The following is a 16,652-nucleotide window of genomic DNA, read 5'->3' on the forward strand; positions in this document are numbered from 1 at the left end:
CTGGCAGGACCACGGCAGCAGCACAACCACACACGTCACGCTGTCCAGGCACCGCTGCAATATGAGTTAATGGGAGATGTGATCCTGATAGATGTTTGTGACGCATCCATGTTTTCAAAGACATGGATGTCTTGTACACGGAGTCATACAACCACTGGGCAGTAATACTAGTTTTACTATGGTTAACAATATAAATGTTATGACAGTCGGTGAACTATCCCTGGTTTCTTTGTGTTAATCTCAAGGGCACTGTTATCGCTTCACTGTATCATTTAGTTTATGCTGTACTGGTGCAGCCCAGGCCTGCCCACGTCACCTATCAGAGATATTAAAGCTGTACCATCTGAGTACAGTAGAATGTATTGATTTGGTATGAATGTACGACAGATACATCACATTATTGATCATATCAAATTCCGCTCATGTGTAGCAATCATGCTACAGTAATTGACTGTACTTCCAGATCTGAGAGTTGTTGCACATCAACAAGAGACAAACAGAATTCAACTAAAAAGCAACATCATTGAACCCCTGGAAATTTGCATTTCCATTTTCACATAAAGTCTGTCAGAAATGACAGTGTTATGGGTAAATGACTTCATTGCACAAGTCTGACCTTCTTGCTCCCATCATTTGCCTTCTTTTAATCAGTATGTTTCCTGACTTATGTGGCTCACAGCAGATCCAGGCCGATGTGTCAGTACTTTTTTTTATCTATTTATAGCAGTAAATCAGTGATCAGAATAATTGCCAAATTTACATGACTTAAATTCAATCACTGATCTTTTTGCTTTTTCAGCAGCCAGGAAGACTTTTATGCTCCATTGCTTTCATAGTGGACATGTACAACACATGTCCTAACCAGCTCTTCATCAAATCTTATTTAGTGGGAATTTGATGAAGTCAACTAAGCTAACACTGGATTCAGTTTCATTTTCCCCAAGAAACTGACTACATGAAGTCAGAGGACACCTCAACTAATTTCCCAGTATCAATACTGACTTACAGAACAATGGTGCTGTATGTGTCATACTGTTATTCAGCTACATATTGTACATATGGTCTATTCACATTGCATTGATAAGTATTTTTTTTGTGGTGACCATTGAAGAGTTACCTGTAATCAGTATGCGCCTTCATCAATGTAGGTCCACCTTGATGTTTCCAGAAAGGAGCTCAAGCTTTCCAATGTCCCCCCCTCCATGCCAGAGGAGAGAATAAAGGACCGACTGGAAATGAGTTTCTCCAGGCCCAGCAGAGGAGGGGGAGAGGTGGAGAGCGTGGAGTACGACAAGAACACTGGGACAGGACAGATCACCTTCCTTCTCCCTGGAGGTACAACTCTGGGCCACATTTACTAAAATAACGGTGCAGTTCTCAGTGAATTTGCAGCCACAGTCTGTGTGTATTTAGCACCTGATTAGGCTCATTAGATAGACAGCTCCTGGACTAAGCCAGGGATTAACTCCTCAGGGCTCAGTAGGGAAAGTTCAGCAGTGGGATTTGTCTGAGGTCACCAAGCACATAAGGAAGTGACCATTCCAAAACATCTACTTCTTCTGCAGATCAGTTTCAATCAAGGTAACAGTTATTCATAAAATGACTTTGATTATTAAAATATGTGAGTAAAATTGTAATAAATAATTAAATAACAGTCAAGCATAGTTAGAATAGAAATGATAAAGTAGGGAAAGGGGTGCAAAATATAACCTTTGTTTAACTAGGAAGTCACATTAAGACTGAAACCTCTTTTGCAAGTGAGATAAAGCCAAGACAGGATCCAACACAAGCAGGACAACAACAGCAAATCACCACAAAAACAATAGCTATGTCAAAATCCATGACATAATAAAGTGCATTAACAAGGCAGCAATATTCAAGCAATATAGCATTAGAGTTTGTTCCTTAATTGAAGTAGCTGCAGCAAGCCATTACCAATTCCTTAATTCTAAATTTTAAATCATTTAAAGAGAAAAGGTTTTGGAGATAAGGGTCTCATTCCAGGGACAAGGACCGTAGGAGAAGAGACTTATGGCAAGAGGCAAGACATTTTAAACTGAAGCCATTTGTGTGACCTGAGATCATGACTGCTATGTAAAGATAGAAACTTACGTAAGTCGGACATTTACCTGAGATGATCTTATAGACTAGGATGTACCTGTGTTGTAACTTATGCAAAGTGATAGATGGTCATCCTACCATGCTGTATAAGGTACAATGATGGGTCCTGAAGCTAGATTTAGTCATATACCTCAGGGCTGAGTGATACAGGGGGTCAAGCTTGGACTAGGTGGACAAATATGTAAGACAAATATGTAAGTAGTATCGCCGAAATGAGTCAGAAATAGGCCAGCAGCTAAGCTTTTTCGTGATGTTATAGAAAAAACAGGACTTTAGCCTGTGCAGAAAGTGAATTTCAGTTTCTTTGTGACATAGTCCATATGGTGTTTAAAACTGAGACTTTTGTCGAACCAGATTTCCAGGTATTATAATTATAATTATCCACACATTGAATGGGGACACCATCGAGAGTATTTATGGACAAGGTTGGAACCTTTGTTTGAAAAAATAAACATCTAAGACTTCTAAAGCGATGCAAAGGGAGAGGGTTAGAGATTCAGCTCAGAGTGCAGCAGGTAACACCAAAAACACATCAAGCAGCAGCGAAGTGCAGCTCGCTGCAATAAATTTAGCATAGCATTAGTTCAGGCAGGATAAAATGTCAAGCTCAACTCACATCCCAGCTACATCAGCTGATCTCAAGCAGCCCAATCAACTGATGGATCAGCTGATTGATGGAAGGCAGTCAGCTGATAGATCACGAGTCCTTTCTATCCAACCAATTGGCAAATCTTAATCAGGGCGCCCTATTTAAACTGCTTTAGCCTGCCTACTGTTGCTTCTTCCTCTGCAAGCCGCTTTGCAACCCGCCTCCACCCCAGCACCTCCTTTTCATGTTGTGTCTGACATATCAATGTTTCTTCTGTTCTTCATTGATGCTTGCTCTGTTTGTTCCCCGGGGGTCTTTGCTGCTGCTTTCTCTGCCATAGGCTTTCCATGTAGGTGCATGAAAGGTCAGGGAAGTTTGCTCTCTATGCCATAGGCTTTCCTCGTATGTGCATGGAAGGGCAGAGAGGTGTGCTCTCTCTCCACCTTAGGCTTTCCACGTAGTCACATGGAAGAGCAGAGAGGTGTGCTCTCTCTACCTTAGGTTCTCCATGTAGGAACATGGAAGGGCAGAGAGGTGTGCTCTCTCCACCTTAGGCTTTCTGCGTTGGTCCTAGAAAAGGCAGAGAGGTCCCAGAACAGAGCCATATTGCCAAATATAATACTGCAAATGGAAATAAAGGTTTCTTTGACTAAAGTGGTCCTGACTGAATTACATTTTTCTGCAGCCAGGAGGTGTGTTTATGTGTTTTATGCAGAAATAAATTATTCTTAACATGGTCAACATGTCACAGGAGTCACAGGACTCCGTTCACTGGCTGCAGGTATTCTCTGGCCACAAGGCTCAGAGCAGCAGCAGCTTACACAGACTGGGCTGTCACTCTCCTGGGTGTGTTTTGGGTGTAAGGGTGGAGATAGAGTGGTCACAGTAACACTGAGGTGAATGCAGCCAAAACAAAACTGTTAACATCTTATCAAATGAAGGAAGGAGTGCAGTAGCAGCGTGTACTGATTTCACAGTTCACTGATCACCTGCTGTTCATTTGCAGTTAGATCAAATATTATGTTGATTGATTCTTCCAATTTCTGTAAAATAAAGGAACAGTCATGTTTCTTTTACCACGACAATCTTCATTGTGGCTGGTGTAAATACCCTCAGCACGATGTTCATGCCTGATCTTCAGAGATAGAGAATTTTCCCTGTGAATAATTAGGCACCTATTTTTGGTGCCATCCCGGTGGTGAGACTTATCATTTGGCAGACATGTGTCTGCTGGAGGATGAGCGGGGAGGTCTGGGCACTGGCCACATGGAGGGAAGCCAAACACTTGGTTCTTTGAACACTTTGAACACAAGTTTTGGTCAGATACAGAAATCTTCCAGTGTTGTGTATTTCTCAAGGTGTAAGCTGTTTTAGATGTGGAAGATGCAGAATTGTCAGATCTGAAGAAACCCAATGGATCTATTAATGCTAAATTGTGTGTGTGTGTGTGTGTGTGTGTGTGTGTGTAGTTGCTGAGAGGCTGGCACTAAAAGGAAGTTACCATGTGGATCTGGACTCTGAAGTGAACATGCAGGTTGGACCCATTTACAAATACGAGCTGCGCAAGTTTCAGGTAAGATACAGTTGTTGTGGTTGTATAACATTCAGTCATTCGTAAATAATGCTCTCCACCACAACCAGCATACAGCCTGCACTCTTCCCCTGCCCCCTGTTTTACTCACACAATTGAAAAGTGTCCTCCAATATGTTCAGTAGCACTCACTACACATGGGTGATACCAATCTTTTTTAATTAGATTTTGTTACAATTTAAACACTGGGGTGCAACGGAGTTTGATTCGATATGATACAGTGGTGTCACAATTTGGTATGTTTTCGATACGCCAAAAAAGCGTCAATGCCAGAGAAATGTCCTTGGTTTTTTTTTTATTTCAAAGGAATGAAAACTAACATAATTTGGGATTTGTTTTTTGTATGAAGCAGGAATTACTGTTTGGCTGAAATGGGTTTGTTAAAGTCTGTGTTAAACAAAATCACTGATTTCTTTACTTTATTCATGTTCGAAAATACTGGTTGAAAACGTGAAAAGACTGAACTGTAGAGTGCTGAACTGTTAAGTTAGACTGTTGAATTGTTTTTCATCATATCTGTGTCCAGAATTTTTTGGGTGGCCCTAAAAGCATGCTCGATGACTCACTGGAGCCATCCCTAACATAACCCCTTCCCTAAAAACTACATCACTACTGACATTAGAGTGCATAGTATCTGTGTTGTTTCTTTTGGCCAATGTATGTGAACAGAGAGTTTGCCACGTCTCTGAGCTCTCTCAGTCTAATAAATATCTAAATAAATATTTCTGTTGAATGTCACAGTCATATTAACACAAGCTAAGCAGCCATTACTAACAGATCTGGTCAAATCGGCTACTTGGCCTGCCAGCAGTTACTGCTCACTGCTGTGGGTGTTTGCTTTGCGCCTTAGCCATGCTGTGGCTCTTGTTCCCTGGTTCGGATGGTGTGTGTGTGTGTGCTGTGACTGTGTGTGTTGCTGGCTTAGGTGCCATATACATGCTGCGTCTTTAACCACCTGAAAAATGCGAGGTTGGGCGCTGGGTGCTACTCTGTGCCATCTCTCAAGGGTATGGAGGCAGGTTGCGTCTAAAGGTTGCTGAGCGACAATAACTCCCACTATATCACAGCCTACTTACAAGAAATCCTGAGTGTAGAGCCGATCTGCTTCCAGGTGCTGTATTAGGCCAGAAATAAGATATAAAGCTCTGGCAGCCCTGCACTAAAATGATCAGCTTCTTCTCCATATTTACCACAGACTGATATTTACGGAAGAAGGGAAAGATATCTGTCGGCTGTGATTGCTTGTTCCTCGCCATGACATGCAATGTGCACTGCTGTGTTCCAAAAGTTGAACTCTGTTTATCTCAGGGCGCAGCTGTCACAGTGTGCACGTGTTCCCGAGAGCCTATTTTTCAGGGCACGACATCACTTTGGTGTCTACATTTAAAGGAGCTATATGTAAGTAATCTAAAGCAAATAGTCGTAAAATCCTCCTAATATGTCACAGAGACTAAGGAATAATGTTCATATAACATACTGATCTCACCGACAACAATAGTACAGTCCGCAAATCATGTTTATGTTTTGAATTTGTGTTTTGGCCTGTTGCGCCACCCACTGCCGTCTACCAGTCACACAGTAAGTAGAGTCTCAGCATCAGTTACAGTTACGACTGAGCTACAGCAGCACGGCAAGCAGCAATAGCAGTGTCCCAGTACATAGCATGAGTATAGACTGTATAAGAGCATGAGCAGCCAGCTTCTCCTCAGCTGTATCCCGGCAGCAGCGTTAGCAGCAGAGAAGCCGGACTTGCTCCAATGGTCCGCTGGAAAACCGAAGATCAAGGACACGGCGACGCTGCCCTGCCACGGCAGCCGCCCATGGGCAAACAAATCAGTCTCCAGCGTGCCGCTGTCCAGCAACCTCGAATCTGTAGGGGAGAGGGGGCGGACATGACTCGCGGCAGTATTTTGAATTTGAGTGCAGTAACCGTTTTAGCCACATTCTTACATACAGCGCCTTTAAAACATTGAATTTGAGGGTGCAAAAAAAAAAAGCTAAATGAGAGGCTATAGTTGTGCGTCGCTTTGGGGTGTGTGTGCTGTGCAATTGTAGACTGTGTGTGCTGTTGGCTTAGCTGCTAAAGAAAGTCTGTGGTTGTGCAGCAGCTTGCGCTTCAGCTCAGGGGTCGTGTATGTCACTGTGCCACTGGCTTAACTACGAAGGAGAGTCTGTGGCTGTGCAGTGGCTCGTTCTTTGGCTCAGTGTGTTTCTATCAACCATTCTCTCTCATCTCAAGAAATCTTACGCTAACTAGGACAAAACTTCACACAAATGTCTGATAGGATAAAATTATGAAGTGATGACTTTATATCCAAAAGGTCAAAGTTCAGCTTTAAAGTATTATCATAATGTTCTGCATTAAACACTTTTTCTGGCCATTACACAATGTCATATGTCAGGAGCAGAGGGGGAGACATTTGGTCAGATACTGAATTGGTCACTCTCATCTTGGGGGTCCACTTTGAAATTGTACTGATTGTATAGGTCTTCTGTGTTGTCAGGGGGACAATGTGTGTGAAGCATCCATGGTTTTACAGACATGGATGTAAACTGTAAGAGAAACTTGGAGGCATACAACCGTGGGGCAGTAATTCTAGTTTTTTATCATGAAACTGCTTTATTCTGCATTTTTTGCCTGGTTTAAATCACCAGGTAATATTAACAGTGTAATGTAAAAGAAATACACTGAAGTGTGCATCACTCACCTGTAATATCGGTTTGTCATTGGCATAAAAAACTGAAGCCACATTAAATCCTTTTAGTATCAAATGGTAATTGATCCAATCCAGATGAACAGCTGTGGTCAGCTTGACTTCGTGCCAGTGGTAACATAAGTATCCATCTCTTAATGTCACTCTGAATAAGAAAAAGTGTGCACAGAGTGATGACTAAACTGATATTGCTGATTCATTTCAGACATTCTGTGGCGCTCCAAGGCGTACCATCCTCCTGGATGACATCAAGGACAAGGAGGACGAGGAGGACCTGCAGGACCATCTGGAAATCCACTTCCAGAAGCCCAGCAACTATGGTGGTGAGATCGAGAGCATCAAGTACATCTCCAAGGGGAAGACTCTGCAAGCCTTTTTCTCTGAGGACTGACTTACAGGGGTCAAACCTACATCTGAATGAGCTCCTCCCCATCCTTTGGGAATCTGTCTGTCCTCTGTGATTGTTTGAAGTAGAAAATAATTTGTAATTTGTAATATGGTAGTAGCTATATGAAGAGATTATGAAGTATATTATGGAAATTTTACTTATTTGCTGTCCTGCTGAGAATGACATTAGAAGACATGGTGATATCTTGTCTGCATTCAGTAGAGTGTATGAATTTGATGATATGTATTCTTATCACATGGTTAGGGTTGTTTTTTTGTGTGTGTGTGGGGGGGGGGTGGCGGGGGTATATTATTCTCCAGAAACACAGAATGACAGTGAGTAAATGAAATGCATCCAATCACATCTGTTAAAAGAATGCATCATACCTAGCAACAGGGTCAACCACACCTCCTCACTGAGGTCAAAGTTTTTGTCTTTTTCTTGCTCAGAGTTCCTCTGAGAAATTTCCTGAATCACTCATGTTTAGGATAAGTTAGGAGGTCTGTAAGAGTATTCTCAGAATATTCGTGAATACGGCCTCTGGTGTTAAATAGCATGACACATTTAATAAGATGGTGCTCACACCAACGCACCTCGTGATAGAAAAGCAGCCCTCTCATTTCTTTCAATGAGGCCAGTAATATCAAAGCAGCAGGGGTGCCAACACAGAGGGCTCTGGGAAATAAAGCCCCGTTTCCACCAAATGCTTTTGGTATAGTATTTTTGGAACCAAAAGTAACCCTTCAGAAATGGTACCTAGACCCTAGATCTATTTAGTGTTTCCACAGTACTCTTAAATGTGGGCGGGGATGTTGTCACTCAGTGCTCCGTCCAGCACTCACTGTATTTCCTCATCACCAGTGACACAGAGGGAAGTCTGCACCTCCTTTATCGTCCACAGAACGGGGTTGCACGCCGACATTTTCAGAACAAAATAGAACAGGCCAGAGTGGGAGTCTCTCTCGATGGGATATTAAAAATAGCGGGTTTGTGCATTTAGTTCTTCTCAGGCAAGTGCAGGGGTTATGTGTTGCCTGAGCCCACAGGAACAACGCTCCACATGGCTCCATGAAGCTCCACAACGCTTTTTTTCCTCCAAGTGAGGATTAGAATATATGCAGTTCACATAATTTGGGTAAAATTAATACATATTTTTAAACACTTGAAGATCCCCTCATTACTAAAAGTGTATGTCACTGAAGAGAGAGAATAGAAACTAATGGAACGGTCAAAGTTGTCACATCAAATTTAAGGTGTGCTGATGGATTCACATCGTCACAAAAACATTGAGTAACATTACAAGTAAACGTTCCACCTTAAAAGTTGCTGACAGTCGGCCCAGGGAATTTAATAATTTTTTCTCAATCTGCATGCTGCTGCTAGAGGCAGCAAAACATTAATAATATAAAACTCTCCACAGTAAGAAAACAGTGGTCACATAAGCTTCAAAACCAGCCACAACTGAGCGCTGAGCAAGAGTGACCATCCTCTATTGACCAATCAATGGACTGCAGTGTTTCTAACTTTTAGTACCAAATCTGTGTGCTTGGTACCCCACTAGCGTGATGACCAATCATGGGGACAGTAAGGAACTGTTCCATTGGTACCATCCACAACTCTTCATGGTGGAAATGGAAAAAACGTGTACTGAGCTGAACTGAACTGAACCGGACTGCTTGATGGAAACGGGGCTGAAGCAGAACCAAACTATACTTCTGCTGCAATTAAACACAATGTCATCCAGCTAAACACTGCAGTGGCCAATCAGATACATGCAAGCATATTCTTGATAGAATACTTTGGAGCATGAACACTGTATTGATCGTTGTAACAAAGATAAAATAGTTGCCTCAGTGATTGTAAAATTCTCTCAGTAGCTATTATGAACTACTGTTCAAGGTGTTGTTACTATTCGGGAATTTCTCACTTCAGTACAGTACCTTGAAAACTATTCATCTTCGATTCCATTTCGATGGCAGGGTTAGGGAAAATGATCATAGAGGGAGTTCAAGATAAATATAACAAGGCTATAACAATTTAAAGTCAGTGTGTATTGATACATTATTATTTTTTGACAACACTACTGTGCAGTGGTTTATCATTACCATTACTGAGAAGCATTACTTTCACAGATGTGTCAGTTACACTGGACTTCCTGGATCTGCTCCCACTGTCCCCTGTGCTGTTTGAAAGCAGGGCTGTTTTGGGTCTGAATTCCTGCCAACAGTTTTCTAGGCCAAAAATCAGCATGGTTTAAACTTTTCTTGAACTATCGATCTGTTTCCTGTTTCTCTTCCACACTCTGCTCATTAAAAGTTATAATGCTCAATCAATCACATGAATTCTTTTTTTTTTAGCAACTAAGACTGTGGATACATCCATATAATAATAATAATAATAATAAACTTTATTTATATAGCACCTTTCATACAGGGAGGTGTAGCTCAAAGTGCTTTACAACAAAATAAAACCAGACAAATACAAAAAAAACAAGTAAAAGCACTTTAAAATCAATCCTAAAAGATACTGGAAGCCAGTGAAGGTTGGCTAAAACTGGGGTGATATGCTCTCTCTTTCTTGTTCTAGTTAACAGCCTGGCAGCAGAGTTCTGAATTAATTGTAATTTGTCAATTGCTTTGGAAGACCGGTGAAGAGAGCATTACAGTAGTCAAGTCTGCTTGAAATGAATGCATGTACCAGTTTTTCAGCATCTTGTTGGGATAGGAATGATCACACCTTTGAAATATTTCGTAAGTGAAAAAAAGCTGTTTTGGTCACCTTCTTTATGTGAGATTTAAAATTTAGGTCTGAGTCAAGGATAACACCCAGGCTCGTGACTTCAAATTTAACCTGCATAGCCAAACTGCCAAGTTTGGAAAGAATTATCTCCCGTTTTGCTTGGGGACCAACTAATAAGATTTCGGTTTTGTCACCATTTAATTTAAGAAAATTGGTTTGCATCCACTTGTCTACTGCAGCCAATCCAGATGTTAGATGACAGATGGATTGGTCATCACTTGGGTCTAGTGAAATATATAGTTGGGTGTCATCTGCATAGCTGTGGAAATTGAGGTTATGTTCTCTGATGACGTCACCTAATGGAAGCATGTACAGTGAAAAAAGCAGAGGACCAAGGCAGCTACCCTGAGCAACACCAAACGGTAATTCATATATCCCTGTTACATGATCTCCCATAGTAACAAAAAACTTTCTTCCCGTTATATATGAGCGGAACCAATTTAAAACACACCCAGAAAGGCCAGCCCAGTTCTCAAGTTGGTCAATAAGAATATTGTGGTCTATGGTCTTATGTCTAGTAAGACTAGAATGGAGACCTTGTTAGCATCAGTGCTAGTTCTGAGATCACTGACAACTTTGGTGAGGGCTGTCTCAGTACTGTGATTTGCCCTGAACCCTGACTGAAACTTTTCGAAAATATTATTTTTGTTCAGGCAATAGATAATTTGGTTAAAGACAACTCTTTCTAGTATCTTACTTAAGAATGGGAGATTTGATATAGGCCTGTAGTTATTTAAAACATTAGCATCTAGGTTTGTTTTTTTCAGCAGAGGTTTTATAGCTGCAATTTTGAAAGATTCTGGAAACAACCGGTTTCAAGGGACATGTTAATAATCTTACCGACAGAGTGAAGCATACAGTTAAAACAATTCTTAAAAAGTATGGAGGGGACTGGGTCAAGACAGCGTGTTGAAGTCTTACTCTCACTCACGAGCTTATAAAGTTCCTGATCAGAGATAGTAGTGAATTTCGATAGGCTTTCGAGATTTTTGCTGGGCCAATTAATGCTGTTGTCAGCATTTATGACAATAGTCGTTCTTATGGAGGTAATTTTGTCAGAAAAGAAGGTTGCAAATTCCTCACATCTAGTGGAGGACATTTGGTCCAGAATGTCATTGGCAGGGATAGAATTTAGTAACCGGTTTATATTTGAGAACAATGTTCTTGGATCATTGTTACTCTCAGTAATCAACTTGGAGAAATGAGCTCTTCTTGCAGAGCGTATGGCACAGTTAAAAGATAATATTTGTTTCTTGTAAATATTACGATGGACCTCTAGACCAGTTTTCCTCCACTTTCTCTCCGCTGCTCTACACAATCGCTTTCGCTCACGAACAAAATCTGTCATCCATGGTGATATTTTATCTGATGTTCTCTTTCTTTCCCTGAGTGGCGCAACTGTATTTAAAATGTTAGTCAGGTTGGTATTGAAAAAGTCAACCATTTCATTTACTGGGCCATTTAAGTCAGTTTGGTTGGATACAGTAACCAACTCTGAGAATTTGCGCTGGGTTTCGATATCTAGTGACCTTTTGCGAACAATAATTTCTTTGGTGTTTGTGGGTGGAGGTAAAAGGGCATTAAAAATACACCAAAGTGATCAGAGAATGTGTAGTCAGTCACAGAGACATTAGCAATGTCTAAACCTTTTGACATTACTAGGTCAAGTGTATTCCCCAGGCGGTGGGTGGAGTCAGTGACATGCTGGGTGAAGTCTAGGTTCTCTAGTAAGGTTTTGAATTCAGTTGTCATGGAGTCACCATGTGTGAGATTATTAAAATGGATGTTAAAGTCACCAGTAATGACAATCCTGTTATGGCTCATTATGATAGAGGATAAGAATTCAGAGAATTCAGATAAAAAACGAGAATTAGGCTTGGGAGGACGGTAAATAACAGCACAGAGGACGGGATTTGTGCTGCAGAATTTCAATAAAAGTACCTCAAAGCTTGTAAAATTATTCACAGGTAGCTGAATACATTTGTAGCGCTTTTTATATACAGCAGCAAGCCCACCACCACGGCCACTGGGTCTATGCAAGCTAAAGCTATCATATTCCGGAGGACATAATTCAGCAAGCTGACTGTAATCATTTGGCTTCATCCATGTCTCAGTTAAAAACATGAAATCAAGATCTCTAGAAGTGATAAGATCATTAAGGATAAAAGTTTTGTTGGTGAGTGATCTCACATTAAAAAGGCACAGCTTAAATAATGTAGCCTGGTGGTGTGTGGCCAGGGGGGTTGATTTTATGGTGGAGGACTGCAGAGTGATTGCAGTGAAATTCCTAGCATTAACAGTTTTTGTTTTGGATTTTGTGGAAAATAACCTTGGGGTAATGATGACTGGTACTGCAGTCTGGGTAGACCAGGCATCGATGTTTAGATGATCCAACTTAGGTTGACAGGTGTGCGGTGTAGAGGGAGGGGCTAGTCACTCAAGTGCGGGTATCGTGGTTAGGACTATATACTGTTATAGTGACAAGGCAAATAAATATGACTCAGTACTTAGGTTGACTGATTATTTACACAGTAATCTAGAGTAGAGAGAACTGTTCTTATATCCTGTACATTGAACTACTACATTGAAATACTTCCCACATGTATTTGCTCTTAAGTAGAAGTGGCTGTGAGTTTGCAATCAGTCACATTACCCATGTGCAGTGGGAAGAATTGATGTTAATGCCGAACATCAATTTATGTGACAATCTACATTATTATACATCGAGCTAGAGAAATAAATAAGTAAAAAAAAAAAAACGACATCGTGGCAATCATAAACATTCCCAAAAATGTTTACATTAGAAAGGTAAGTTCTTATGAATAAATGCTTCAGTCCGTATTGTTAAATTGCATTCTCAAAAAGAAATACATTTTCAAATCTTGCAGGTTACATTAGAGATTCAACCTGTAGAGATATGTTTACATGGAAAGTGAGAAAAGCATCAATACACAAATATGAACCTTCATAATAAATATAACAAGGCCTCCAAAATGCCACTGGTTAAAATTACATCAAATATACAAGACAATAATCAAATTACCCTCTGTCCTATCAAGACTGTATACTGTAAACTAAGTGGGTTCTTATAAAAAATCTTACAGCCCCCCAAAAGGTAACTGCAGTTACACAATGCAGGTGTCATGTCTGTACGACATCTATTGCATGTCTGTCTGTCCTGGAAGAGGCATCCCTCCTCAGTTGCTGTTCTTGAGGTTTCTACCATTTTGTTCCTCATTAAATGGTTTTTTTTGGGGAGTTTTTCCTTATCCGCTGCGAGGGCCCTAAAGGACAGAGGGATGTCATATGCTGTAAAGCCCTCTGAGGCAAATTGTGATTTGTGATACTGGGCTTTATAAATAAAATTGATGTCCAAGATAAAGGGATGTGAATGTTGTATTGATACTAAAACACAAAGTTTTTGCAATGATTGTTGCTATGTCCTTCCAGTAAGTCTGAATAGAAGGGCAAGACCAAAAAATATGGGCATGGTCAACCATGATTTCTCCGCATTCCCTCCAGCAGCGTAGCTGGGTGCCAATTTGTTTAGACTTCTGTTTGGGCGTGATGAAAAAGAAAATCTGATTCTTCCAGCAGAAGTCTCTCCAGATACAGGAGTTAGTGGTGGTCGACTGTGTTTCTCTTGGATTAATACCTTTTACCTTTTTACAAAAATGATCATGGAGCTGTAAATATACCAATGACACATTTAAAGAAGATATAATATGTAATTATAAAGGCCTAAAAAAATTCATGCAGAATCACTGCATACATATCCTATTCTATACATTGTAAAGTAAAGCCTTCATGGCATTGTAAGACTATAAGTGTGAAGTGTGTCAGATTTGAGGGGATTTAGTGGCATCAAGTGGTGAATTGCAGATTGTAACCAGCTAAAACTTCTCCCAGCCGGAATTCCTAAAGTGTTCATTGTTGTTGTTTTTTTTTACCTGGAGTCAAATTATCTGCAGAGTTCTCTTCCTCTCCAAAACATACAGACCTGGGCCCAGTTTTTCAAAAGGTTTAATCCGGATAAAATTGATCCGGATTTGGTAATCCTTTTTTTTGCTATCCATGATCACGTAATCCATCTTACTTTTGAGCCAGTTTTTCAAAGCAACATCGGACTGGATCAATCTGATCCAGATAGAAACTTTTCAGGATCACCAAATCTGGATAACCAGTGCTCAAATAGGATAGGAAATCACAGTGTAGAACTATAGATATGTAAAGAGCAACAAGTAGAATAGCCAGTGTGGGGTCAATACAAGTTTATTTTTATTTGAAACGAAAACACACACACACACAAAAAAAACCCTCTTCCGGCAGTCCGCTCATCTGACCTACAACAAATAAATAAAAACATTACTCACAAACACTGTACATTGAGGATATTTAGAACAAGTTTCAAATATAGATGTATTGATTTCAATAAAAAGGCTTAATGTCAAATACTCAACAATACTGTAATTTCAGAGTTCTTCATCTGATTTGGAGAGACCAGCTTGTCTGAGCTTGGCCTTTAGGAGGCAGATCTCAAGTCTGGCCTTGGTTTGCTGTAGTTTGGTGAGAGTCAGTTGTTCCTCTGCCAGACGAATCTGTACTTCTGCCCTTTCAGTCTCTTTTTGCAGAAGTGCCTTGTAATCATTATCTTTGTTTGATGAAGGACGCTTCAAGCCTTTCCTCTGAGATCCTGTGGCAACTACTGCTGGCTCTACCAGTGAGGATCCAGCTTCTTCCTCAGTAACAGAGCTGAGATTCAAAATAAATGTGCTCTCTGGATCAGCCTCAGGAGGAACTGGCTGACTCTCCTCCTCAATCCCAGGCTCGCCATCCCCTACAACACCTTGAATACCATGCAGAGCTTGCGACTTCTCACCTCCAATGATGTCGAGGACCACATCTGTGTAATCTCCCCTCTTAAAGGGCTTGTTGCCTGTTTGTGGGTTTTTGGCTTCAGCATGGTCCTTTGTTGCCCTGGCCTTAAGATTCTTCCATCAAAATTTTATTTGGTCTGTGGTCCTCCTCTGGCCAGACCCTCTGGCATTCACATTTTCGGTGATTAAAATCCAAATATCATTTTTCTTTTTGTTGGTATCTCCACCCTTAGCAGAATTAAAACTTCCCACTATTGTGTCATAATGGCACCTAACACCCTCTAGTAGTGCGTTGGTTTCGGCAGCAGTGAAATTACAGCTTCTTGAGTCCATGGTTCCATTGCTTTACTATAGTGAACATTGTTCATCATTTATAGGCCTTGGGTCCGATTGCCGACAGAGGCACTGTGGTACGAGCGAGTTTTATCTGAAGATGTTGTATTGTAGAAGTGAAATCCAAATTTCATGACTGTCTAGTTATATTTTTAAACTGGGACAACAGCACACATGTTTTTGTTTTTATGTCTTTATTAACACAACCAACTACTGTTATTTCTATCAATAAAAAATATTATATTTGTGAGAGACTTTTCATTTAGAATATTATGGACTTTTGGAAGAAAGTGTGCTCATTCATTTATAGGCTAAATATAAATCGCTATTTTATCATATTTGTCTTAAATCCAGCTCCATTATAGCAGGTAAAGCTCATCCTGACAGCTTGGAATATTACTGTCAGATACTGTTCCCCCTCTGTTCAAAATGAAAGGAGGCTCACACATCTTTCAAATTCATACTCCTGACTCCTTTCCCCACAACAGATAAGTCCTGTGATTTTCAGGCTGATATCATTCAATTTGACCATTTAAAACAGGGGGAACGCATCCTGACAGCTTGGAATATTACTGTCACATACTGTTCCCCCTCTGTTCAATATGAAAGGAGACTCAGACAAGCATTAAAGACTTTATAATAATTCTACGTTATAATAATTCTACGTTATAAAAAGTAAGTTTATTTTTTGTTTAATGTTATAACATTAAACAAAAAATAAACTTACTTTTTATAATGTAGAATTATTATTCAATTCAATAAATACAAAATTAAATGGCAAAATGTGCAATATTTAACACATCAACAAAAACATTAAAATAATTTAAAAAATGAAACATTCAAAATCAAGGAAAAATAAACTGTAAATAGAACATTTCTTATTGATACATGAACTTCCTAAGAAATAAGTTCCTTTGCCTCAGCATGCTGCACACACAAATTTGTCCTCGATCTTTGGCATTCCAACACATGCATGGTGGAACCACCATCCACAGGCATCACAGGATATCTGTATTGCAAAAGCATTTGAACACTGCATGAAATATTTAAAGAAAACTTGGAAAATAGATACAAACACAGGACCACATTCTATACATAAAATATAATACCCATGTCAGCTCTGCCTCTTCACTGTCATCTGCATTTTCCTCCCCACAGTTGAGGCAAAGGTTTGTCAGATGGTCTGTCAGAAAAATGGAAAAGTATTTGAAAGAGGGCAACATTTGTGAGGACAAGATGA

General features: G+C 40.2%; 1 protein-coding gene and 1 long non-coding RNA gene across 3 annotated transcripts in view; one reads left to right on the plus strand and one right to left on the minus strand.

Annotated features, from left to right (window-relative positions):
• The window catches only part of nmi (N-myc (and STAT) interactor), a 25,727-nt gene extending 15,991 nt beyond the window's left edge, over window positions 1-9,736 (plus strand). For both annotated transcript variants that reach the window (XM_050049921.1, XM_050049922.1), the window contains exons 8-10: window positions 1,149-1,335; window positions 4,180-4,283; window positions 7,221-9,736. In XM_050049921.1, coding sequence (XP_049905878.1) covers window positions 1,149-1,335; window positions 4,180-4,283; window positions 7,221-7,406 — 477 coding nt within the window. In that variant the 3' untranslated portion in view covers window positions 7,407-9,736. The remainder of the gene's footprint in view (window positions 1-1,148; window positions 1,336-4,179; window positions 4,284-7,220) is intronic.
• Window positions 9,737-16,112: 6,376 nt separating this feature from the next.
• On the minus strand, window positions 16,113-16,652 carry LOC126393185 (uncharacterized). The gene is made up of 2 exons (XR_007570241.1): window positions 16,522-16,652; window positions 16,113-16,421 (listed from the first exon to the last, which is right to left on the minus strand). It is a non-coding gene; the product is annotated as an uncharacterized LOC126393185 (long non-coding RNA).

Source organism: Epinephelus moara, chromosome 7 (genome assembly GCF_006386435.1).
Source record: "Epinephelus moara isolate mb chromosome 7, YSFRI_EMoa_1.0, whole genome shotgun sequence".
NCBI classification, from domain to species: domain Eukaryota; kingdom Metazoa; phylum Chordata; class Actinopteri; order Perciformes; family Serranidae; genus Epinephelus; species Epinephelus moara.